This window comes from Tachyglossus aculeatus, unplaced genomic scaffold (assembly GCF_015852505.1).
Source record: "Tachyglossus aculeatus isolate mTacAcu1 unplaced genomic scaffold, mTacAcu1.pri scaffold_12_arrow_ctg1, whole genome shotgun sequence".
Lineage (NCBI taxonomy): Eukaryota > Metazoa > Chordata > Mammalia > Monotremata > Tachyglossidae > Tachyglossus > Tachyglossus aculeatus.
Window position 1 is genome coordinate 1,057,735 of NW_024044858.1, and position 24,969 is coordinate 1,082,703.

The 24,969-nt window shown below is 48.0% G+C and overlaps 1 protein-coding gene across 3 annotated transcripts in view; it reads right to left on the bottom strand.

The window, feature by feature from the left end:
* The window catches only part of LOC119922904 (phospholipid-transporting ATPase FetA-like), a 135,613-nt gene that overhangs the window by 62,167 nt on the left and 48,477 nt on the right, over positions 1–24,969 (bottom strand). For all 3 annotated transcript variants that reach the window (XM_038742528.1, XM_038742526.1, XM_038742527.1), the window contains exons 4-7: positions 16,517–16,575; positions 10,783–10,896; positions 8,380–8,478; positions 5,852–5,913 (exon numbers count right to left, since the gene is read on the bottom strand). In XM_038742528.1, coding sequence (XP_038598456.1) covers positions 5,852–5,913; positions 8,380–8,478; positions 10,783–10,896; positions 16,517–16,575 — 334 coding nt within the window. The remainder of the gene's footprint in view (positions 1–5,851; positions 5,914–8,379; positions 8,479–10,782; positions 10,897–16,516; positions 16,576–24,969) is intronic.

Below are 24,969 nucleotides of genomic sequence, written 5' to 3' on the forward strand. Positions count from 1 at the left end.
TGTGAGCGCTGGGGAGGTTACAAGGTGATCAGGTGGTCCCACGGGGGGCTTAATCCCCATTTTTCCAGATGAGGGAACTGAGGCCCAGAGAAGTGAAGTGACTTGCCCAAAGTTACCCAGCTGACAATTGGCAGAGCCGGGATTTGAACCCCTGACCTCTGACTCCAAAGCCCGGGCTCTTTCCTACTGGGCCACGCGGCTTTGCCATAGCAGCGGGTGAGCCGCTCCCTCCCTGGCTGGGGGACATTCATTCATTCATTCAGTCGTATTTATTGAGCGCTTACTGTGTGCAGAGCACTGTACTAAGCGCTTGTGTAGTCCAAGTTGGCAACATATAGAGACGGTCCCTACCCAACGGCGGGCTCACAGTCTAAAAGGGGGAGACAGACAACAAAGCAAAACATATTAACAAAATAAAACAAGCAGAATAAAGATGTGCAAGTAAAATAAATAGAGTAATAAATATGTACAAACATATATACAGGTGCTGTGGGGAGGGGAAGGAGGTAAGATGGGGGGATGGAGAGGGGGGCGAGGGGGAGAGGAAGGAAGGGGCTCAGTCTGGGAAGGCCTCCTGGAGGAGGTGAGCTCTCAGTAGGGCTTTGAAGGGAGGAAGAGAGCGAGCTCTTAGTTTTCCACCTTTGCCATCCTGGAGGGCCCAGACTGCAGGGCTCTGCTCAGGCAAACTGCCGGCCCTCATTCTCCCAAATCCCTGGTGAGTCAACTTCCCATATTTAGGGGCAGCAAAACACTTTCACAGGCTTTACGGATACGGCCAATTTTAGGTGGTTTTGAAGGACTGGCTGGGAATTTGCGGCTGACTGCACACGGTGTGGGACCTCGACCTGCTCTTCTTCTGCAGCCCAGGAGACTCCTTAGATTTCCCCCTCTTCCTTTCCCAAAGGCTGGGAGAGTAGAATGAGATGGAATGAGAAGGAAGAAGAGGGAGAGGGAGGCAGGGAAGCAATTTGGGGGTTCTTTTATTCAGCCAGGGGCCTGGGACTCCGAGGTCTTGGGTTCTAATCCCGGCTCTGCCACTTGTCTGCTGGGTGACCTTGGGGAAGTCGCTTCACTTCTCTGTGCCTCAGTTGCCTTCTCTGTAAAATGGGGATGGAGACCGTGAGCCCCACGTGGGACAGGGTCGGTGCCTAGCCCGATTTGCTTGAATCACCCAGTGCTTGGCACACAGTAAGCGCTTAACAAATACCATCATTATTATTATTACTACTAATAAAAAATGCCATGATGAGGATTTTCTAGTTGGGGAGCAGTGTGGACGAGTGGAAAGGGCACAGTCTGGAAGTCAGAAGACCTGTGTTCTAATTCCACTGAGCTCCACCACTTGGACAAGTCACCTCACTTCTCTGTGCCTCAGTTTCCTTAACTATAAAATGGGGACTCAGTACCTCGTCTCCTTCCTATATGGACTGCGAGCCCCGTGTGGGAGAGGGACTGAATCTGACCTGGTTAATTTGTATCTACCCCAGCTCTTGGAACAGTGCTTGACACATAGTAAGCGCATAACAAACACTGTGACTTAACTGCAACCACTGAACCTCTTGAAAGGGATTGCATGCCTAGTGTCCTCAGGTTCTTTTTTGTATCAAGGCGTAGCCTTATTTATATTTTTAAAAACAATTTATATTTATTTATATTAACGTTTCTCTCCCCCTCTGGACTGTAAGCTCATTATGGCCAGGGAACTGTTCCTTAATACCCCTTGGGATGGGCTCTGCCCACAGTGGTGCCCTCTGGTATGTGACCAGCTTGTTATGATTACTGATTTTCCCTTTAGGCGGGACGGATGGGAGTAAATGGGAGAAGGAGAGAGTCGGGGAGATAAGAGTGGTGGGGAGAAAGAGAGAAAAGAATGAGGCAGCAGAGGAGAGAGATGCAGGGAGGGAGGAAAAGAGGGATAGAAGAGAGCGAATGAAGGGATGGGAGGAGAAGGAGAGAAGAAACCAAGGCTTTGAGGGCCGATTGGGTGATTCTTTTTCAGTAGGTATCTGTGGAAGCCTGTGTTATTATTACTATTATTATTTCCTGGGGAAGAATCAATCAATCAATCGTATTTACTGAGCGCTTATGGTGTGCAGAGCACTGTACTAAGCGCTTGGGAAGTCCAAGTTGGCAACATATAGAGGCGGTCCCTACCCAACAGTGGGCTCCCAGTCTAGAAGGGGGAAACTCTCCATTTCCAATTCATCATCATCATCATCAATCATATTTATTGAGCACTTACTATGTGCAGAGCACTGTATTAAGTGCTTGGGAAGTACAGATTGGCAACATATAGAGACAGTCCCTACCCAACGGTGGGCTCACAGTCTAAAAGGGGGAGACAGAGAACAAAACCAAACATACTAACAAAATAAAATAAATAGAATAGATATGGACAAGTAAAATAAATAAATAAATAGAGTAATATATATGTACAAACATATATACATATATACAGGTGCTGTGGGGAAGGGAAGGAGGTAAGATGGGGGGGATGGAGAGGGGGAATTGCCCCTGCTAGGTTGGTTTCTCTGCTGCTCTATTTTCCCTAAGGCAGCAGCCTAGCTACATCACCTGACATTTCTCTCTGGATTAATAATAATAATAATTTTGATAGCATTCATTAAGCACTTACTACGTGCCAAGCACTGCTGTAAGCGCTGGGGAGGTTCCAAGGTGATCAGGTTGTCCCACGGGGGGGGGGCTCACAGTCTTCATCCCCATTTTGCAGATGAGGGAACTGAGGCACAGAGAAGTTAAGTGACTGGCCCAAGGTCACACAGCTGACAAGTGCCGGAGAGGGGATTAGAACCCACGACCTCTGAGTCCCAAGCCCGGGCTCTTTCCACTGAGCCACGCTGCTCCTCAGCGCTTCTTCTGCCCACCTGCTGCTCATGGTGGTCAATCAGTCCACCAGTCCGTCAATCAGTGGTATTTATTAAGGGCTTTACTGGGTGCGGAGCACTGTACTGAGCACTTGGGAGAGGACATTACAACAGATTTTCGTAGACACCTTTCCTGCCCGCAGTGAGCAGGAAAGACCTTGGGCCTAGAAGTCGGAGGACTTGGGTTCTGAACCCAGCTGGGCCACTTGCTTGCTGTGTGACCTTAGGCAACTTCTCTGTGCCTCAACTGTAAAATGGGGATGAAATCTTACTCCCTCTCTGTGAATCCCATGCGGGATTCACAGTGATTAACTTGTATCTCCCCCAGCGCTTAGAGCTGCTTAGAACCGTGATCAACACTAAACGAAAATTATTTTAAAAATTATTTTAAAGCAAAAGGAAACATGAACCCCCCCCGAGCCTACAGTTTAGACGAGGAGCCAGACATGAATATAAAGGAATGAATAAGTTACAGATTTGCACAGAATCGCTGTGGGGCTGAGGGTGGGGTGAATGCCAAGCACCCAAAGGGGACCGATCCAAGTGCAAAGATGAAACGGAAGGGAGAGGGAGTTGGGGAAAACTGCTTAATCGGGGAAGGCCCCTTAGAGGAGACTCATTCATTCGATCGTATTTATTGATCGTGTGTGCAGAGCCCTGTACTAAGCGTCCGGGAAGCACAAGTTGGCAACGTATGGAGACGGTCCCTACCCAACAACGGGCTCCCCGTCTAGGAGGGGGAGACTTTGAAGGTGGGGAGGCTGGTCGATAGGGACCGTCTCTACATGTTGCCAACTTGTACTTCCCAAGCGCTTAGTACAGTGCTCTGCACACGGTAAGCGCTCAATCAATACGATTGATTGATGGATTGATTGGTGGACTGTGGAGGGGGAAAGAGTTCCTGGCCGGAGGGAGCATGTGGGAAGAGGGTAAGCCGGGAGATGGTTGAGACTGAGGCACATCATCATCATCATCAATCGTATTTATTGAGCGCTTACTATGTGCAGAGCACTGTACTAAGCGCTTGGGAAGTACAAATTGGCAACATATAGAGACAGTCCCTACCCAACAGTGGGCTCACAGTCTAAAAGTACAGTAAGCACAGCACAGTAAGTAGACTGGCGCTGGAGGAGCAAACTATGTGCAAAGCACTGTTCTAAGCACTGGGCACTGTTCTAAGCACTTGGGAGAGTACAGTGTAACAACAGACACATTTCTGCCCACCACAAGCTCACAACCTAGAAGGGGAGACAGATATTAATATAAGCAAATAAATAGATTAATAAATAAATTACAGATATTTGCCTATGCACCGTGGGGATGGGAGGCAGGATGAATGAAGGAGCAAGTACGAGTGGCACAGAAGGGAGTGGGAGGAGAGGAGACAAAGGCTTAATCAGGGAAGGCTTCTTGGAGGAGGTGTGCCATCAATAAGGTTTTGAAGTGGGGGAGAGCAATGATCCGTTTGACATGACGACTGTTCTGACGACAGTTTTGCTGTCTGTCTCCCCCTTCCAGACTGTGAGCCCCTTGTTGGGTAGGGACCGTCTCTTTAAGTTGCCGACTTGTACTTCCCAAGCGCTTAGTACAGTGCTCTGCACACAAGAAGCGCTCAGTAAATACGATTGAATGAATGAATGAATGAATCTGAGGAGGAAGGTCCAGGCCAGAGGTAGGATGTGGGCCAGAGGGTCGGCGGCGAGATAGACAAGATCGAAGTACTTGTATCTTAGCACTTAGTACAGTGCTCAGCACATAGTAAGTGCTTGACAAATATCACAATTATTGTTTTTTTATTATTAATAATAATTAAAAAGTAATAATAGTAATGATAATCATGGTGGGCTAAGTGCTGGGGTAGATTCGGGGAAGCAGCGTGGCTCAGTGGAAGGAGCCCAGGTTTTGGAGTCAGAGGTCATGGGTTCGAATCCCAGCCCCGCCGCTTGTCAGCTGTGTGGCTTTGGGCATGTCATGCCACTTCTCTGGGCCTCAGTTCCCTTATCTGTAAAATAGGGATTAAGACTGTGAGCCCCACATGGGACAACCTGATCACCTTGTACCCTCCCCAGTGCTTAGAACCGTGCTTTGCACATAGTAAGCGCTTAACAAATACCAAAATTATTATTATTATTATTCAAGATAATCACATAATTCCTGTCCCACACAGGACCCACAGTCCAAGTGAGAGAGGGAATAGGTATTTAATCTCCATTTAACGAATGAGGAAATAGGAGCACAGAGATATTAGGACGCTTGCCCAGTGTCACGTAACAGGCAAGTCTCCTGAAAAAAAAATGATGGAATTGGTTAAGCGCTTACTATGTGCCAAGCGCTGTTCTAAGCGCTGGGGGAGATACGAGGTTTTCAGGTTGCCCCAGGTGGGGCTCACAGTCTTCATCCCCATTATGCAGATGAGGTAACTGAGGCCCAGAGAAGTGAGGTGACTTGCCCAAAGTCATACAGCTGACAAGGGGTGGAGCCGGGATTAGAACCCATGACCTCTGACTTCCAAGCCCGGGCTCTTTCCGATGAGCCAGGCTGATTCCCAGTCATTCATTCATTCGTTCAATCGCATTTATTGAGCGCTCACCATGTGCAGAACACTGTACTAAGCACTTGGGAGAATGCAACAATAAACTGACACATTCCTTGCTCACAACAAGCAGTACTGTTTCTCCTAGACAACACTGTTTCTCTATTTTAGTGTTTGTCTCTCCCATTAAATGTAAGCTCCTTGAGGAGAGAGATCACATCTAGTAATTATACCGAAGTCTCCCAAATGTTAGTACAGTGCTCAACGCTTAGTAGGAACTCAATGAATAATACCGATTGGTTGATTATTACCACCGAGATAAACGAGTTACGTCTTTCCTAAAGGGAAATGATGATGTGAGGTTTTCCCAGCATAAGCATTTTGCCCACAGAAACAAGCACCCACCAAAACTACGGCACCTACAGCAACTTACATTCCGTTTACCAGCACCTGCACAGGTCGATTGTTAACGTGGTTGTCACTTTTGTGTCGGTTCTGAAAATAAAAATGAGAAACGTTGGGGCAACTCCACCGCTCCAGGGAGCAAATCCCTGAGTAAGGAGGACCAAGTGTGAAGGCTTGTACTGAGCCTAAGGAATAATAATAATAATAATGACGGTATTTGTTAAGCGCTTACTATGTGCGAAGCACGGTTCTAAGCGCTGGGGGGGATACAAGGTGATCAGGTTGTCCCATGTAGGGCTCACAGTCTTAATCCCTATTTTACAGGTGAGGGAACTGAGGCACAGAGAAGCGAAGTGACTTGCCCCAAGTCACACAGCTGACAATTGGCAGAGCTGGGATTTGAACCCATGACCTCTGACTCCACTGAGGCATGCTGCTTCTCATGCTGGGGGTATGAATCTAGAGGGAAGAATCTGCATGTTTAATCTCTGTGGGAAACTTGCTCTCCCCTGAAGTCTCTGCTCTTGTCTCTCCAGCTGCTTCCTTTCCTACCATCTTCCTCACAATTCAAGGCCGGTGGAGGGGAGGAATCGGCCCCTAAATCATCCCCTAAATGCCCCCCTAACCCTGCAATGTCACCCCACCGCACCCCGTCACCCCTCGCTTCTCCTCATCCACCGTTATCACACACTCCAATCACCAGTTGCTGTCGTCTCTGGCCTCCTGGCCCAATCTCTAATTTTCTGAAACCTTTCTCACCTTCCTTCTTTCCTTTTGCTCCCCTATTTTGATCCTCCGGGACTTCAATATCCATGTATATCCTTGTTTATCCTCCAAGCTGTCACCATTCACCATTTCACCATTCTCCCACCACCCCCACCCCGATAGGCTTCCTCTACTCCCGCATTTGCAGGAGGATAAACCGATCGCCAGGTTTGGCTATCCTTCTTTGCTCTCCCTCTGCCCTCTTTTCCATTCCGCAGCATTTGTTCTCCTCACTCACCGATTACCACGCTCGTTGGCCTCACCAACTAGTCGGGACCTTTAACTCCCTTCGGAAGACCTCAGCGTCCCCACCTTCCTGCTTCCCTCACCCCTGATGACCTGGATGACTTTTCAACAGAAATCAAGACCATCAGGGTGAGCCCCCCGAAACTGCTCCATCAGCTCTCCGGATCCCTTCCATCACCTCCCAATAATAATAATAATAATAATGATGATGGTATTTGTTAAGCGCTGACTGTGGGCCGAGCACTGGGGGAGATGCCAGGTGATCAGGTTGTCCCACGTGGGGTTCACAGTCTTAATGCCCATTTTACAGATGAGGGAACCGAGGCACAGAGAAGTTAAGCGGCTTGCCCAAAGTCACACAGCTGACAAGTGGCAGAGCCGGAATTAGAACCCACGACCTCTGACTCCCAAGCCCGGGCTCTTTCCACTAAGCCATGCTGCTTCTCTCACCTTCTCTGACATCCTTCTAAGCCACCTCTCGAGAGGAGATTGCCTGCGTACACTCAAAATTGCCTCCTTCTACCTGTTTCCACAACTCCACCCCTTCTCACTTTCAAGAGACACTTGCACTCATTCTTTCCTCCCTGAATACCATCTTCAATCGCTCACTCTCTGACGGCTCCATTTCCGCGGCCTTCAAACCTGCCCACATCTCCCCTATCCTGCAAGGAAAAAAAAAACACCTTTCTCATTCATCTTCCCATCTCCCGCCTTCCACTTCTGTCCTAACTCCGTGCATTTCAACCCCCATATAGGGTCTGTTGCTAAATCCTGTCAGTTCTTCCATCATAATATTTGCAGAATCTGCCACTTCCCTCAACCCAAACGGCCACCATGCTGGTTTAGGCAATTATCCTAGTTTGACTAAATATATATAAATATGATTGATTGATTGATTGACTTGACTATTGCCTCAGACTCCTCGCAGCTGCGTCTACCTCTGGTCCCTCCCCTCTCCGGCCTAAACTGCATTCTGCTTCTGGGATTATTATTCTAAAACACCGTACTGCGCATCTCTCCTCGAAAGCCTCCGATAGTAGTTCATCCCTTTGTGTATCGAGTGGAAACTCCTGACCTTTGGCTCACAGATGCATTAGGAATCTTGCAAGCGGCACTGCCCAGGTGGAATCTGGAGAGTCTTGTGGGATCCAATTCACTCCTGACGGTGCCAAGTCATATCCCTCGGGAACTCAGGGCATCTGGTTTTAACCTTGCTGATGGATCCTGCCTTACTTTTCCCCTGGATACCGATTTGTTTGGCCATCTTACTGCCTCATTTCCGAACGGCTCGACTTCCTGACAGCGCTGACCACTACCGTCTTCTGGCTATTTTCATACCTCTCTAAGTTCTTATTTAGAATCCTTATACTCCTCTCTGACCAAATTGACATTTATATTGATCACATCTGACTGCGCGTCTTCTCCCAACAACAGGGTGAGTTGCTCTGTGGACTACCTGCGTTCAAACTCTGATTGCAAACACTTCCCCGGGGGATATTTCCCAGGACAATCAGAGGCATTTTGAAGCATTATAAAATTCCTTACAAGGTCATCGATTGCATCCTTCACTCCTGATATGGACAGCACCAGGACTAAGGGGATCACGGTGGTGTACCAAACCAATGACGAAATCTGAGGAATTAACTGTGGGGAGACAAAAGAAACAAAAAACATCTCCTGGTTAATCTAGTTTCCAAAGCTTGTGGATTAATATGAGGAACAAAAATATAGGATTCAGTTCGGAGGGAGGTGCTATTATTTGGGCTGTGTTAAATAAAAAATTAAAAGGCATGAAGCTTTGGCCCAAGCAGGCCGTGTTTGAAGCATAAACTGCTAACTCTCCTGAATAACAACAACAATACTAGACTGTGAGCCCACTGTTGGGTAGGGACCGTCTCTGTGTGTTGCCAACTTGTACTTCCCAAGCGCTTAGCACAGTGCTCTGCACACAGTAAGCGCTCAATAAATACGACTGAATGAATGAATTATAATAATTATAATAACAAGAACAACGACAATGTTTCTTAGCTTATGCCTCGGGGGTCAAGAGGGCCCCTTGGGGATTCAGAAGTCCGACTCTCACCATTTATGTTACAACGCTAATGAAATCCCACTAAAGGCCTGCTTTATTCGTAGAACGCGTGCGTTTACTGTGACCTTCCCCCTCTCCCCTTCACTTCCCTCCGCCACTTCTGCACCTCCGTGGACGCCTCCCAGCTTCCTGCAGCCGTCACGAGTGCCAGGGCTGCTGATGCCGTCGCCCTGGGGTTTCAGCCCACCACTGTTGCTGTGCTAAGAGCCACAGGGGCTATCCTCTCCGTCCCAACTGCTACCCTTTTAGACTGTGAGCCCACTGTTGGGTAGGGACTGTCTCTATATGTTGCCAACTTGTACTTCCCAAGCGCTTAGTACACTGCTCTGCACACAGTAAGCGCTCAATAAATACGATTGATTGATTGATTGATTGATGTTTATCCAAGCATCTATCCTATTCTGCCTTGACTACTGCGGCTGCCCCCTCACTGACCTCCTTGCCTCCGGTCTTTCCTACATCAGTCGATACTTCACTCTGCTGCCCCGATCCATTTTCCACAGAGCTGTTCAGTCCCTGTTTCCCGACTCCTCAAAGACCTTCAGCGGTTGCCCGTCCTCCTCTGCATCGAACTGAAAGCCCTCACCCTGGCTTCAAGGCACTCAATCACCTTGCCCCCTCCTCCTTTACCACCCGGATTGTCTCCTACAACCCAGCCCGCACATACTTCGTTCCTCTTCACCGCACCTCGATCTCATCTATATCGCCACCGACCCCCTTGCCCAGGTCTTGCCTCTGGCCTGAACCTTCCTCCCCGTCACATACGACAGACGATTACTCTCCACATTCAAAGCGTTATTAAAATCACACCTCATCAGAGAGGCCTTCGTTTCTCGTCTCCTCTTCTCCCGTTCCCTTCTGCATCATTCTTGCGCTTGCATTTGCACGCTTTACTCACCCTGCGCTCAGCCGCACGGCACTTACTGCACAAATCCATAGTTTACTTATTTCTGTTAACGTCTGTCTCGCCCTCTAGACTGTAAACTCCTTGTTGGCGGGGACCGTGTCTGCCATCTCTGTCAGTGTACTCTTCCAAGCGTTTAGAACAGTGCTCTGCACACAGTCAGCACCCAGTGAACACGGTTGTGGGGTTGATGGATCGACTGAAGGGCTCTGAAGCTGGGGAGTGCTGTGGCCTGGGGGATTTGAAGGGTACACAGCGGTAGGAAAGAGCAATCACGCTGCACCGGGTAAGAGGCCCCCACGCAACGGCGGGGAAGCCATCGTTAGCACTGTGGGTCACGAAAGGAAACCTCAAGCTCTGAACCAAAACATTCACCTTTCCGGAACCTGTACAGTCAGTGCTCATTATGGGCTGAGGCAGCACGGGAGATGCCAATTTTATTGGAAAAGACAAAATCTCCCCAAACACAACCCGTCTACACTGTCACGTGTCCTTCTGGGCTCTCCTGGCTGACTACAGTTAGAGAATCTACTCTTATTGAAACTGGGGAGCTGTTGATCTGGGTAGGCCTCTTGCCCTCAGGCTGGGTGGGCAGCATACTTGGGTTTACCATCCTCTCTCCAGCCCAACTTCAGCCTAGACAAGGGTCCTACTGACATAGCTACACCAACATTTCCCTTCTGACCAAGAAAGACATTAAAATGGTTGTGGAGTCCCTTTCCCCGGGGATTTTTCCCAAACAGAATCCCGCTACACAGTGTCTCGTGATCAGGGAGCAGGTCCATCAACTGCATTTTACTCTCAAGAGCTTAGAACAGTGTTCTGCACCCAGTAAGTGTTCAATACATGCCACTGATCGACTGAAGATTGAAGAGTCGAGGAACGACTCTTTCCGAGGCTGGCGGGAAGAGACGGCCAAGAGACGTCTGAAAACTCAGAGGAATTCACTCACCTGTAAGACCAGCAAAACCAGGAAATAGGCATTTGCTAATCTCCGAAACTGTTCAAACAGGTTGAGAGGCAAGAAGGTGACGATGTTATACTTTGACGTCTTGATGGAATTGGACTGCGGAACGAGAAAACCAGAGGCGCGATGAGAGACCAGAACAGAGACGGTTCTGCCGGGGATGACTTTAAGGGTTTAGAGTCAAATGTTAGGTGCGTCCCGAGAGGGGAGAAATCCCTCTTCAGCCCACTGCCTCACTCTAGCTTCCCGACACGGCAACGGGTGGTAGGAACCTTGCACTGGTTAGTCGAGGTGAGTTGATGGACCTCAGCGCTCTCTTGGTGGGGAACTCCAGGGCCTGGGGAGGGAGCCTAGGGCCACTGCAGCCAATCTCTCCACCCCAATCTCCTCCTGTGTCTCCTCTTTTGCTTTCTATTTTCCCATCCTCCTCCCTTCCTTCCTGCCCCCGTTTCCTAGAATTGGTTTGTTCCGTTAGGCGATGTAAGTCCACCCATCTGGTGGGGCTGCAGAAGGTCGTCCTGTCCCCTGGCACGTTGGCTGAGCTTGGCACCGATGAAGGCCCTCTCCGCCAGTCCCATCTCACCCTGCCCGAACACGGCGTTATCGCGGCATTTACTGAGCCCCTAGATAACCCCTGAACTGGACGCGCAAAACTTTCCAGCTCCGACCGAGCTCAGTTCGTCCAGCGGCTCTGATGGCAATCCGCTATCGCTCTGCTTTCTTCCAGATTCAAACTTCAGAACAGGAAGGCGATCCGCGGCCAGCAGCCCGGAATGCACTCCGTGCAGAGGGCGGTCTTACGGCCCTAAACCTTTGGACCAGTATGTTGCCAACTTGTACTTCCCAAGCGCTTAGTACAGTGCTCTGCACATGGTAAGCGCTCAATAAATACGACTGATTGATTGATTGATTGACCACCAGTGAGGAGGTGGTGGGGAGTGGCTCTGGGAATGGGCCACCCTGGGGAAAACAAGGTTTTGCTTCCTCAAAGAATCCACTCCAGCTGCAGTGAGGGAATTAGGCTTCTTCACATATGACCTCCCACCTGGCAGACCACCCAATGCCACGGAAGCCCCAGATATTGTGCAAAAAGGGGTTTCTGGGGGTATTATCTCTATTTCATTTCCGTATCTACGTCTCATCTCTGCTTCCTTTCAAATAATCTCTCGTTGCTGACAGTTGGGGATTATCATCATCATCATCAATCGTATTTATTGAGAGCTTACTATGTGCAGAGCACTGTACTAAGCGCTTGGGAAGTACAAATTGGCAACATATAGAGACAGTCCCTACCCAACAGTGGGCTCACAGTCTAAAAGGGGGAGACAGAGAACAAAACCAAACATACTAACAAAATAAAATAAATAGAATAGATATGTACAAATAAAATAAATAAATAAATAAATAAATAGAGTAAAAAAAATGTACAAACATGTACAAACAAATATGTACAAATATGTACAATATGTACAAAAATATGTACAAAATATGTACCACTAACGCCCCTAAATCCATTTATAAATAATGAGTAGGCTTAACCAGTGGACCAGTTTCTTTATTGCCACAGATCTTTTTCTTTAATAAAGGCATGTCTAACCGGAAGGCCATTTAGATAATCTGTCAATCTCCCCAACTTTTTCAGATGAGCCATAATTGTTCCCAGAAATTCAGCTTCAGAATATTCCCTTTGCAATTTTCAAATTTATTTATTTGAAGATTTTACTAAGTGCTTACCACTATGTGCCCAGCACTGTAGATACAAGGTGATCTTGGAATCTCCCCTCCAAAATGACAGATTATTTGCGCGGCCCTTACTGTGACTTTTCTCCTTAAAGTCTCGGGGCTCGGTGAAATAACGAAGAGCCCTCTCCGGTATCTGCCGCTGCCCTGGCACTCGCGGCTTCCCGTGACCAGAGTCTTCTGCTTCGGGAGAAAACCCAGGTGGCCTGAGGGGAGACACCTAAGGAGTCACGGCTGCGGGGGGAAATGGGGTGGGAGGCCCAGGAAATCCCTGTATTGGACATAACAGCAGAGTGGCTTAGTGGGAAGAGCCTGGGCTTGGGAGCCAGAGGTCGTGGGTTCTAATCCCGGCTCCGCCGCTTGTCGCCTGTGTGACCTGGGGCAAGTCGCTTCGCTTCTCCGAGCCTCAGTTCGCTCATCTGTGAAACGGGGATTAAGACTGTGAGCCCCACGTGGGGCAACCTGATTACCTTGTATCTCTACCCCAGCGCTTAGAACAGTGCTTGGCGCGTAGTAAACGCTTAACAGATACCAGTATTATTATTTTAGACTGTGAGCCCACTGTTGGGTAGGGACCGTCTCTATATGTTGCCAACTTGTACTTCCCAAGCGCTTAGTACAGTGCTCTGCACACAGTAAGCACTCAATAAATACGATTGATGATGACGATTGTTGTTATTTATTATTAACAGCACCCCAAGCACCACAAGAGTACAGTTTGTTCTAAGGATCAGCTGTCTCTGGGGAATTCATACTAATTGGATTGGACTACCCTTTCATCATCATCATCATCAATCGTATTTATTGAGCGCTTACTGTGTGCAGAGCTTTCACCACGAGGCTAGGCCTTTGAAGTTATCTGACTTCTCTCGTCACCTAAATCCAGGTGCCACAGATTTTTCCTTAGCCTCACTCCCAAATCCTTCAGTGGGTGAAAGAAGGAAGGAAGGGAGAGACTGTCACCGGCCTTCTCTATCCAAAATGTGCCAAACTCTGGGCTGGACACCGTATAATGTGAATGAAACAGCTCCACGGCCCCTTGATCCATGAGAGGCGTCGTACCACAGTTTCACAGGCAGAACTTCTGAGGTCAGAAAGATGAAGGACGTACAGTGACCAGATCAATCAACCAATCGTATTTATTGCGCGCTTACTGTGTGCGGAGCACTGTACTAAGCGCTCATAAATAACACCCAGAAAATGATTATGTGACAGGAGAGAGCCGGTGAACAGATCTTCCAAACAACCGGTCAGTTGAACTAATAATAATAATAATTGTAATGGTATTTGTTAAGCATTTACGATGTGCCGGGCTTGGGACTCAGAGGTCGTGGGTTCTAATCCTGCCCCTGCCACTTGCCAGCTGTGTGACTTTGGGCAGGCCACTTAACTTCTCTGTGCCTCATCTGGAAAATGGGGATTAAGGCTGCGAGCCCCAAGGGGGACAACCTGATTACTGTGTATCTACTCCAGAGTTTAGAACGGCGCTTGGCACATAGCAAGTGCTTAACAAATACCATTACAAAAAAAGACACTTAGTCCTGCCGATTGACGGTGGTGAGCACAAACCCCTGCTCCGGGCTGTGGGATTTCTGCAGTGCTCTCTGACTAGAGACGGCCCATGGTCTTTATTACTTATGCCTGGTCAGCCGGGGGATATCCCTCTCCTTTAATAACAGGGCCTCCAACATCTGCGAAGCACTCGGGGAGCAAGTGTCACAGCCTGCACTGTTGGGAAAACAGCCGAGCCGCGAGTGGAGGGACTTTCCTTCTCCCCTGCAAGGCCTCGGCTCTGCTAGCCCTGGCTGCCACTGGAAGAGGCAGGGAAGCAGCATAGCCTAATGGGTAGAGCACGGGCCCGAGAGCCAGAAGGACCTGGGTTCTAATCTCGGCTCCACCGCTTGCCTGCTGCGTGTCTTTCCCTGCGCCTCAGTTACCTCACCTGTAAAGTGGGGATGAAGACTGTGGGCCCCGTGTGGTTCTGGGACTGTGTCCAATACTTTGTATCTACCCCAGTGCTTACTAAAGTGCCTGACACACAGTAAGCGCTTAACAAATACCACAATTACTATTATTGTTACTGAATGAATACGTGTCCTAGGCCTCTCCACTGCAACGAGCTCAGTGATGTTTCCCATCTGGCCTCACAAACATTGGGCAAAAAGGGTCTGGCTATTCTTCTCCTCCTCCTCCTCCTCTTCCCCCTGCTCCTCTCAGCCAGCTCTGAGAGACACTGGGGTCGACAATATTTTTTCCATCCCGCTCGCCAGGGCCAGTGGACTCGGGTGACTGAAAGCCTGGGTGGGGCTGAGTTGGAAACCCCCCCCCCCCAGTCCTTTCTCCGGGCAGTCCTGTGAGTCACTGGGTGTTGGCAGCAAGAATTCCAAAATACTTGAATTTGTCCCAAAACTCTAGCTACTTCTCAGGGCTTGCGCTTTCCATAACTTCACTGGAATGGACGAACTGCGCTCTGTGCTGGGCTTGGGACATTGATGTCCTCCAGGAGGGAAGGCCCAAGCACTGACGGATTATCCTGCGAGTTTGAAGGAACTATTGCACGATAGCCAGGATTTGTGTTTAATTTCGTCTCGGAGAACATTTTGCTGGGACTGCTATTGGGGCTGCAGTCTTAAAACGGGGCTCCCCGCTCCCTGACGGCTCCCCCAACACCCCGGTTCATTTGCTTCTTTCATACCCGGCATCTCGGCTCGACTATCCGGCGGCCCCTTCGCTCACCACAATGCTGCCTATCCAGGCTCCCCAAGTAGAGTCGGGGTTGCATCTGGCTTGGGCCTTGGGGGGAAGAAGGAGGAATGGGCTGTGCCAAAATTGTTGAGTGGCATTTGGCTGGGTGACTTTGGGCAAGTCACTTCTCTGGGCCTCAGTTCCCTCAACTGTAAATTGGGGATTAAGACTGTGAGCCCCACGTGGGACAACCTGATCACCTCGTATTCATTCATTCATTCATTCAATCGTATTTATTGAGCGCTTACTGTGTGCAGAGCACTGAACTAAGTGCTTGGTAAGTACAAGTTGGCAACATATAGAGGCGGTCCCTACCCAACATTGGGCTCACAGTCAAGAAGGGGGAGACAGAGAACAAAACCAAACATATTAACAAAATAAAATAAATAGAATAAATATGGACAAATGAAATAAATAAATAAATAGAGTAATAAGTACGTACAAACATATATACATATATCCAGGTGCTGTGGGGAAGGGAAAGAAGGGGAGAGGAAGGAGGGGGCTCAGTCTGGGAAGGCCTCCTTGTATCCCCCCAGTGCTTAGAACAGTGCTTCGCACATAGTAAGCGCTTAATAAATACCATCATCATCATTATTATTATTATTATTATTTGTCACTATGCCACTTGTCATCTGAAACCTCATTCTGCCTCTAGTCTTGGCTTGTAACTCACCAAGAAGCAAAAACCGGCCTAGACTTCAGGGGTAAAACTGGTGCTCAATTAGTCACGGGTTCCAAACCAGGTTCCGCGACTTGACTTCTGTGTGACCTTGGGCAAGTCACTTCACTTCTCTGGGCCTCAGTTCCCTCATCTGTAAAATGGGGATTAAGACTGTGAGCCCTGTGTGGGACAGGGGCTCTGTGCCACCCAATGACCTTGTATTTAACCCAGTGGTTAGAACAGTGCCTGGCACATAGTAAGCGCTCAACAAATACAATTGTTGTTATTATTGTTATTATTCACAATAATAATAATTGCCCAGAAATCCCTCCTCTCACCCTTTCACCCTCAGAGACGAAATGAACCGAGTCCAAACGCTAGCTGTGTCTGAAGAATCATCATCATCATCAATCGTATTTATTGAGCGCTTACTATGTGCAGAGCACTGTACTAAGCGCTTGGGAAGTACAAATTGGCAACAATTTGCCAATTTGAAGAATGAGACCCAAGGTGGTCAGGCAAGCAGAGGCCAGGATGGAAAAAAGCCAGGGTCAACGGCTGGTTACTCACCGCATATTCAAATTTCTCATTGAATTCCCGGTTGTTTGCTTGTAAATGCCTCTCTTGCTCTGCAAATACGGAAGAACACAATCAGAGAGAGAAACCCCCTTTTCGTCTGCAGGAAAGAACTCCAGAAGCAGAAGCCCATTCTCCACAGTTGTCCCCCACTGAATCCCCCCAAAGTTTCTCCCCCAGTTGGGTGAATGTGCTGACATTCAGTTTCTGGTTGGGGAAGCAAAACCAACAGAGCAGGGGCGTCTGTGGTCCCAGAATGAGTCGGAAAAACACCAGCTTCTGGCCCACAGACCCTAGACCGCTGAGGTTAAGCAGCAGGACCTCAGTTGGCTCCCCTGAGTTAGGGAGAAAATCTGCCCACTCGGGGCAGTCGGTTCCTTCGGATTAGGGTTTCAGAGGGTTGAGGTTGTCTCCAAGCTCCAACTTGATGGTTTTGGTGCCTTGTCTGACTACGACAAAACCTCCACGAGAACACAGCCCAACGCCTTAAAAGACTGACTATCAGCATGATCATGTGATATCTTAAGCTCCGAACGTTTAATACCGGATTCCTCATCTTCCTTCGCAAATCCACTCCTCCACTTAATCTTCCTGTCACCGTTGAAACATACCATCCCTATCAGCATGATCATGTGATATCTTCAGCTCCGAACGTTTAATACCGGATTCCTCATCTTCCTTCGCAAATCCACTCCTCCGCTTAATTTTCCTATCGCCGTTGAAACAGACCATCCCCCCCGTTTCTGGATTCTGCAACCTTGGCATTATATCGACTCCTTGTTCTAGCAAGGGCACAGAATTAGCAATTTAATAAAAATACGACAGTACGCATACGCTAACCAAGTAAACCCCACTAACTAAAGCTCTCTAAGAGAGCATAACTTCAGATGATCAACCCAAAGGAGCCTAGAGTTTAGTCTGAAAGGGGTACCACCGGCTCAGCAGAAAAGGGCCCCTAACAGGATTCAGTCATAAACTCCCAAGCCTATTGCCTCTATCAGTTATGCAGATTTTTAACTCCCTTCTGAAGTCTTCCACTGCTCAGCTTCCTAACCTCTTGACTCTGACATGCTGAAATAATTTACAGTATCAGGTGTGCGCTCCCTAAATTCTCCCTCCCAACCCTAAAACTTCCTCCCACCCCGAATGGAGTCTCTCATCCTTCCCAGCTGTCTTTCAAGAGATATCCTGCCTACTTTCAAAATCTATTCTCCCCATGTCTCTGTATCCCGTTCCTTCTCAACTTCTACAAATACTTGCTCTCGTCTTCCTTGCCTCTCTAACTGCAATCTTCACCTACTTGCTTTTCATCAGCTCCTTTCCTTCTGCTTTCATCATCATCATCAATCGTATTTATTGAGTGCTTATTGTGTGCAGAGCACTGTACTAAGCGCTTGGGAAGTACAAATTGGCAACATATAGAGACAGTCCCTGCCCAACAGTGGGCTTTCCAACACCCTCAAGTCTACCTTATACTTAAAAAGGCTTCTCTGACTAAAAAGGCGCCCCTCCAGCCACTGTCCCACCGCCCTGCTCCCATTTAATCAATCAATCAATCAATCGATAGTATCTCTCGAGAACTTACTGTGTGCAGAGTACTGTGTACTAAGCGCTTAGCACAGAGGGCAGGGTGGTTAGGGGAAATGAGGGCTTGGATGGGTAAGGCCTTTGGGAAGAGGTGTGATTTTAGGAGGGCTATGAAAGCGCTTAGTACAGTGCTCTGCACACAGTAAGCGCTCAATAAATACGATTGAATGACTGAAGGTGGAGAGAGTGTGGTGGGCCGTCAGATACGAAGGGGGAGGGAATCCCAGGCTTTGGAGTCAGAGGTCACGGGTTCACATCCCGGCTCCGCCACTTGTCAGCTGTGTGACTTTGGGCAAGTCACTTCACTTCTCTGTGATCTGCAAAATGGGGATTAAGACTGTGAGCCCCCCTGTGGGACAACCTCATCCCCTTGTAACCTCCCCAGCGCTTAGAACGGTGCTTTGCACATAGTAAGCCCTTAATAAATACCATCATTATTAGTAGTGGTAGTAGTAGTAGTAGTAGTAGTAGCGGTAGGAATGCAGCCAGGTAAAGGGAGGAGGTGAAGAACCAATATCCACATGCCTCAAATGGATTGTATATTCCCACCGCATCTACTTCCTCTCTCCCAATTCCCTTCTTGATTCACAAGAGTCTGGTTTCTTAAACTTCCTTAAACTACAATCCCCATGGTCAGCAATGACCTCCTCTTTGCCGAATCTCTCATCCAACCCTCCTTGACCCCTAGGCCGCCTTTGATCCCGTGGGCCACTCCTTCTCTTGGAAATGCTTTCTAATCTTGGTTCTCTCCTACCATCATCATCATCATCGTCAATCGTATTTATTGAGCGCTTACTGTGCGCAGGGCACTGTACTAAGCGCTTGGGAAGTACAAACTGGCAACACATAGAGACAGTCCCTACCCAACAGTGGGCTCACAGTCTAAAAGGGGAAGACAAAACCAAACATACTAGCAAAATAAAATAAATAGAATAGATATGTACAAGGGCCACTGTTTCTCAGTGACCTTTGCTCATAACTGTTGGGGTCCCTCAAGGCTTTTCTGAATCCACTACTCTTCTTTCTTGCCCCTCACTCAGTTGGGGAGCTCACCCTTTCCTCATGGCTACCAAACCCGGGCAGGTGACTCCCAAATCTCTTTTGCTAGCCCTGACCTATCGCCTCCTCTGTAACCTCGCATCTTCTCTTGCCTTGAAGACTTTGCTACTCGGATGTTCATTCATTCAGTTGTATTTATTGAGTGCTTAATGTGTGCAGAGTACTGTACTAAGCGCTTGGGAAGTACAAGTTGGCAACACACAGAGACAGTCTCTACCTAACAATGGGCTCACAGTCCAGAAATCTCACTCTGGCTTTGGAAGAAGCCAAAGAGAAAAAAGAGATTCTAGGGGTTGGCAAAGGGGCAGGAAGGGCCCTTGTCCTCCACCTTTTTGGAAAGACATAGGAAAGTTTCAAGGGAATTCTGGGCTTAAAGGAGAGAGGCCAGATCCCTCGCTGGTTTCAGATATGGGAGATCAGGAGGTGACAGTTCTTTTAGACTGTGAGCCCACTGTTGGGTAGGGACTGTCTCTATATGTTGCCAATTTGTACTTCCCAAGCGCTTAGTACAGTGCTCTGCACACAGTAAGCGCTCAATAAATACGATCGATGATGATGACCGCGGGTTCTGAAGGAAAAGATCCAGAATACAGTCTGTAAGAGTGGAGATCGATCAGGAAGGGGTAAATTGAAAAGAACCATCCAGGCAGACCTCGGCCTGGAAGGATTATTCCAAAGAAAGGCTTCCAGGGTAGTAAGGAATCCTGGGGTGAAAGTGGAAATCTCTCAAATGCTCAGTACAGTGCCTTGCACATAGTAAGCACTCAATAAGGATGATGAGTTTAATGTGGTATTAGGAACTAAGTTGTAGCGACAAGCTAATTACAGCAAACTGAACTGCAACTGACAGTCCGAGACGGGGAACAGTCATCGAATCCCCACTGACTCCAAATACTAGTGATTGAATAATTGATAGATACCCTTAAAAAGCGGATGGATCTTTTAGGGTTCACCCCTTGTCTGCAGGCCACTGTTGGTCATTCGGGGAATGGTACTAGTAACTAAGTTAAAGTGACGAGCTAATTAGAACAAAACCTCTGTTTTCTATGCTAACTACAAGGATTCCATTTGCTATTTTCCCTGAACACATAATATTAACCTGGTTTAATTCGGCAGGGTGCATGGGTGCTGTCCGAAAGGTGAAGAGAAGCACCGTGGCCTAGTGGACAGAGCAAGGGCCTGGAAATCAGAAGGGCCTGGGTTCTGATCCCGGCTCTACCACTTGTCGGCTGTGCGACCTCGGGCAAGTCACTTCACTTCTCTGTGCCTCAGTTATCTGTAAAATGGAGTTTAAGACCGTGAGCCCCATGTCGTCCAACCCAGTTTGCTTGCATCCACCCCAGTGCTTAGTACAGTGCCTGGCATATAGTAAGCATTTAACAAATGCCACGATTATTAAGATTAGTAAAAAGGACTCAGTCTTGCCGGAGAGAGGCCCGCTGCTACTGAGGAAAGAAGGAGAGAAGGCTGGAAAGTATGCCCCCAGACGACCAACAACCCCCTAAAAACATAGGGTGAACCCTAAAAGATCCACCTGCTTTTTAGGGGTACCCATAAATTATTCAATTGGTAGCATTTGGAGTCAATGGCGATTCGATAACTGTTCTCCCTCTCAGAACGGGAGCCCCATATGGGACAGGACTGTGCCCAAACTGATTACCTTAAATTTCACCCAGCGATCGGTACAGCTCTTGACACCTAGTATGTGCTTGACAAATAGCAACTTTATTAGGATTCTAGTATTTATTGATAGATAAATATATATTGATATATATTATATTGATGATATATATTGATGATATATATTGATATATATTAATAAATATATGTGTACCGAGTCCTGTACCTGGGAGAGTACGATAATCAATCAACCAATACATCAGTGGAATTTACTGAGCACTTACTGTGTGCAGAACACTCTGCTAAGCACTTGGGAGAGTGCAATTGTCAGAGGTAGCGGACATGTTCACTGCCCACCAGATGTTCACAGTCTAACGGGGAGATAGATATTAAAATAAATTACAGACATGTACATAAGTGATGTGGGGCCGAAGGTGGGGTGACTATATCAAGTGCCTAAAGGGTACAGATCAAAGTGGCTCTGAAGGGAGAGGGAATGGGGGAAATGAGGACTCAGGGAAGGCTTCTTGGAGGAGATGCGATTTCAATAAGGCTTTGAAAGTGGGGAGAGGGGTGGTCTGCAGTATCACAGTTCCAGGCCAGAGCGATGACCGTGGGCCAGGGATCGGTGGTGAGGTAGATGAGATCAAGGTCCCCTAAGGAGGCTGGCATTAGAGAAGCAGAGTGTGCGGGCTGGGTTGTAATAGGAAATCAGCAAAGTAAGATAGGAGGAGGAGAGCTGGCAGAGTGCTTTAAAGCCAGTGGTAAGGGGTTTCTGTTTGACGCAGAAGTGGGCAACCTCTGGAGGTTGTTGAGAAGTAGGGAGATGTGAACTGACCCTTTTTTTAGAAAAATAATCCGGGCAGGAGAGTGAAGTAAGGACCGGCGTGGGGCAAATTCAAGTTCGGGGGCGATGCCAAAGGGAGTGGGAGAAGACGAAATGAGGGCTCCGTCAGGGAAGGCCTCGTGGAGATGTGCTTTTAATAAGGTTTTGAAGATAAAGCGAGTGACTGTTATATATGAAGAGGGAGAGCATTCCATACTAGAAGCGGGACGTGAGCGAGAGAGGTCAGCAACTAGATGGATGAAATCAAAGAACAGTGAACAGGTTAGATGTGGAGGTGGATGGGCAACCACTAGAGGTTCTTGAGGAGTGGGAAAACACGGAATGAAGTTTGTTTTTCAGAAAAATGATTTGGGCAGCAGAATGAAGTACGGACTGGAGTGGGGAGAGACGGGAGGCAGGGAGGTCAGCAAGGAGGCTGATGCAGTAATCCAGGCGGGATAGGATAAGGGCTTTGGATTAACACGGAAGCAGTTTGGCTGGAGAGCAAAGGGAAGGTCGAACAGACAAGATTGGGTGACAGATTGAATGTGTGGGTTGAATGAGAGAGATGGCCTTGTATCTAAGTGCTGGGGTAGATACAAGGTAATCAGGTTGTCCCACGTGGGGCTCACAATCTTAATCCCCATTTTACAGATGAGGTAACTGAGGCCCAGAGAAGCAAAGCGACTTGCCCTACCCACTCCATGTACAGGAGACCGCCATTCTCCCCACTTTCAAAGTCTTAAGGTCATGTCTCTTCCAAGAAGCCTTCCCCGATTAAGCCCTCTTTCCCCCTACTCTACCTCACCCTTCTGTGTCGCCGATGCACTTTGATCTGTAATAATAATAATAATAATGATGGTGTTTGTTAAGCGCTTACTATGTGCGAAGCACCGTCCTAAGCGCTGGAAGGGATACAAGGTGATCAGGTAGTCCCACGTGAGGCTCACAGTCTTAATCCCCATTTTCCAGATGAGGTCACTGAGGCACAGAGAAGTGAAGTGACTTGCCCCAAGTCACCCAGCTGACAAGTCGCAGAGCCAGGATTTGAACCCATGACCTCAGACTCCCAAGCCCATACTCTTTCCACTGAGCCACGCTGCTTCATGTTTCTCTACTCTTCAAGAACCTCCTAAGGTTGCCCAAACACTTCCTTACCGTAGGCTTCACAGCACTCAATCTCTTTCCCCTGCCTCGCCACCTTATCTCGCTGCTCTTAATAATAATAATAATAATAATAATGGCATTTATTAAGCGCTTACTATGTGCAAAGCACTGTTCTAAGCACTGGGGAGATTACAAGGTGAACAGGTTGTCCCACGTGGGGCTCACCGTCTTCATCCCCATTTTACAGATGAGGTAACTGAGGCCCAGAGAAGTGAAGTGACTTGGCCAAAGTCACACATCTGACAAGTGGCGGAGCCGGGATTTGAACTCATGACCTCTGACTCCAAAGCCCGGGCTCTTTCCACGGATCCACGCTGCTTCACTGAGCCAGATGCTTCGCTGCTGCCCTGCTCTTCTTCTACCACCCAGCCTGCACACTTGGAGAAGCAGCGTGGCTTAGTGGAAAGAGCCGGGGCTTGGGAGTCAGAGGTCGTGGGTTCTAATCCCGGCTCCGCCACTGGTCAGCTGCGTGACTTTGGGCAAGTCGCTTCGCTTCTCTGGGCCTCAGTGACCTCATCTGTAAAATGGGGATGAAGACTGTGAGCCCCCCGTGGGACAATCTGATTACCTTGTATCTACCCCAGTGCTTAGAACGGTGCATGGCACATAGTAAGCGCTTAACAAATACCATCATTATTATTATTATTAATAGTAAGCGCTTAACAAATACACCCCAGTGCTTAAAGCAGTGCATGGCACATAGTAAGCGCTTAACAAATACCATTATTATTATTATTATTATTATCATTATTATTATTATTATTATTATTATTACTATCGGCTCCTGTAACGCATCGTATCTCTATCTCATCTAATTCGTCTCTGATCTCTCACCCACATCCTGCCTCTGGCCTGGATCACCCTCCCTCTTCATATTTGCCAGACAATCGCTCTCCCCATCTTCAAAGCCTTACTGGAGACACATCTCCTTGAAGAGGCCTTCCCTGACTAAGCCCTCATTTCCTCTTCTTCCACTCCCTACTGTATCAGCCTTGCAGCTGGATTTTCACCCTTCATTCACCCTCCCTCAGCCCCAGAGCACTGATATAATAATAATAATGGCATTTGTTAAGCTCTTACTATGTGCAAAGCACTGCACCTATCCCATAATGTATTTATTTATATTAATGTCTGCTTCCCCCTCTGGACTGTAAGCTTGTTGTGGGCAGGGAACATTTCTACCACCTCTTTTATAATGTACTCTCCCAAGTGCTCTGCACACAGTAAGCACTCCACAAATATGATTAATATTTGATAGTCACCCCACCCTCAGCCCCACAGCACTTACGTACACATCCATAATTGTTATTTACATTAAGATCTGTCTCCCCATCTAGTCTGTAAGCTCTCTGTGGGCAGGGAGCCTGTCTCCCAACTCTGTAGTATTGTACTCTCCCAAGCACTTAGTACAGTGCTCTGCATCCAGTAAGTGCTCAAGAAATACCACTGATCGATTGATTGATTCCTCTCCTAGACTTATCACTCCACCTCCATCCTTTTAGCTCTCTACTTTCTGGGGTGTTGGGGAAAGGGGCCCTTTGACACGCTTCAGACGGTATCCCCTGGGACATCTGCCATCCCACAACTCTCCTAGAGTATCCCTTTGGCTCCCAAGTGGTCCCGAAAGCCGAGAGAAAACCCAGGAGTTTCAACATCCATTGTTGGGCAATATCTGTCACTCAAGAATAATGAAGAAATGACGTGAAAACCACAGACAAAAACAGCCTGATGCATTTATCATGTCCAGGCCGTTCTGGGCAGAGAACTCACATACCAATTCTTTTGTACTGTACTCTCCCAAAGTGCTTGGTACGGGGCTCTGCACGCAGTGATGGCTCAATAAATACCACTGTTTATGAGGATGGAGAAGTGAAAAAGGAAATGGGAGAAAGTGTAAAAAATATTTAGATATGTCTGGTTTGTCATTTGAAAAACCACACGTTGGTTTTCTTTGTTAATCTCTCGGGCCTCCGTCTCTACATCTGTTCCATGACACCTCAAAACACAATCCGGATCCATTGACTTCACCTTCCTACCCTTGAACATTGCCCTCGGTGGTAGGCAAATTATCCATTTTCCATTTCCAGCCGGACCAAATTTAAATTCTGCGACCCACCAGGCTGGGCCCTCTGGCTCCCTTCTGGTCCAGGACAGCTGCTGGACTGCACCACCGACTAGCTCCCTTGAT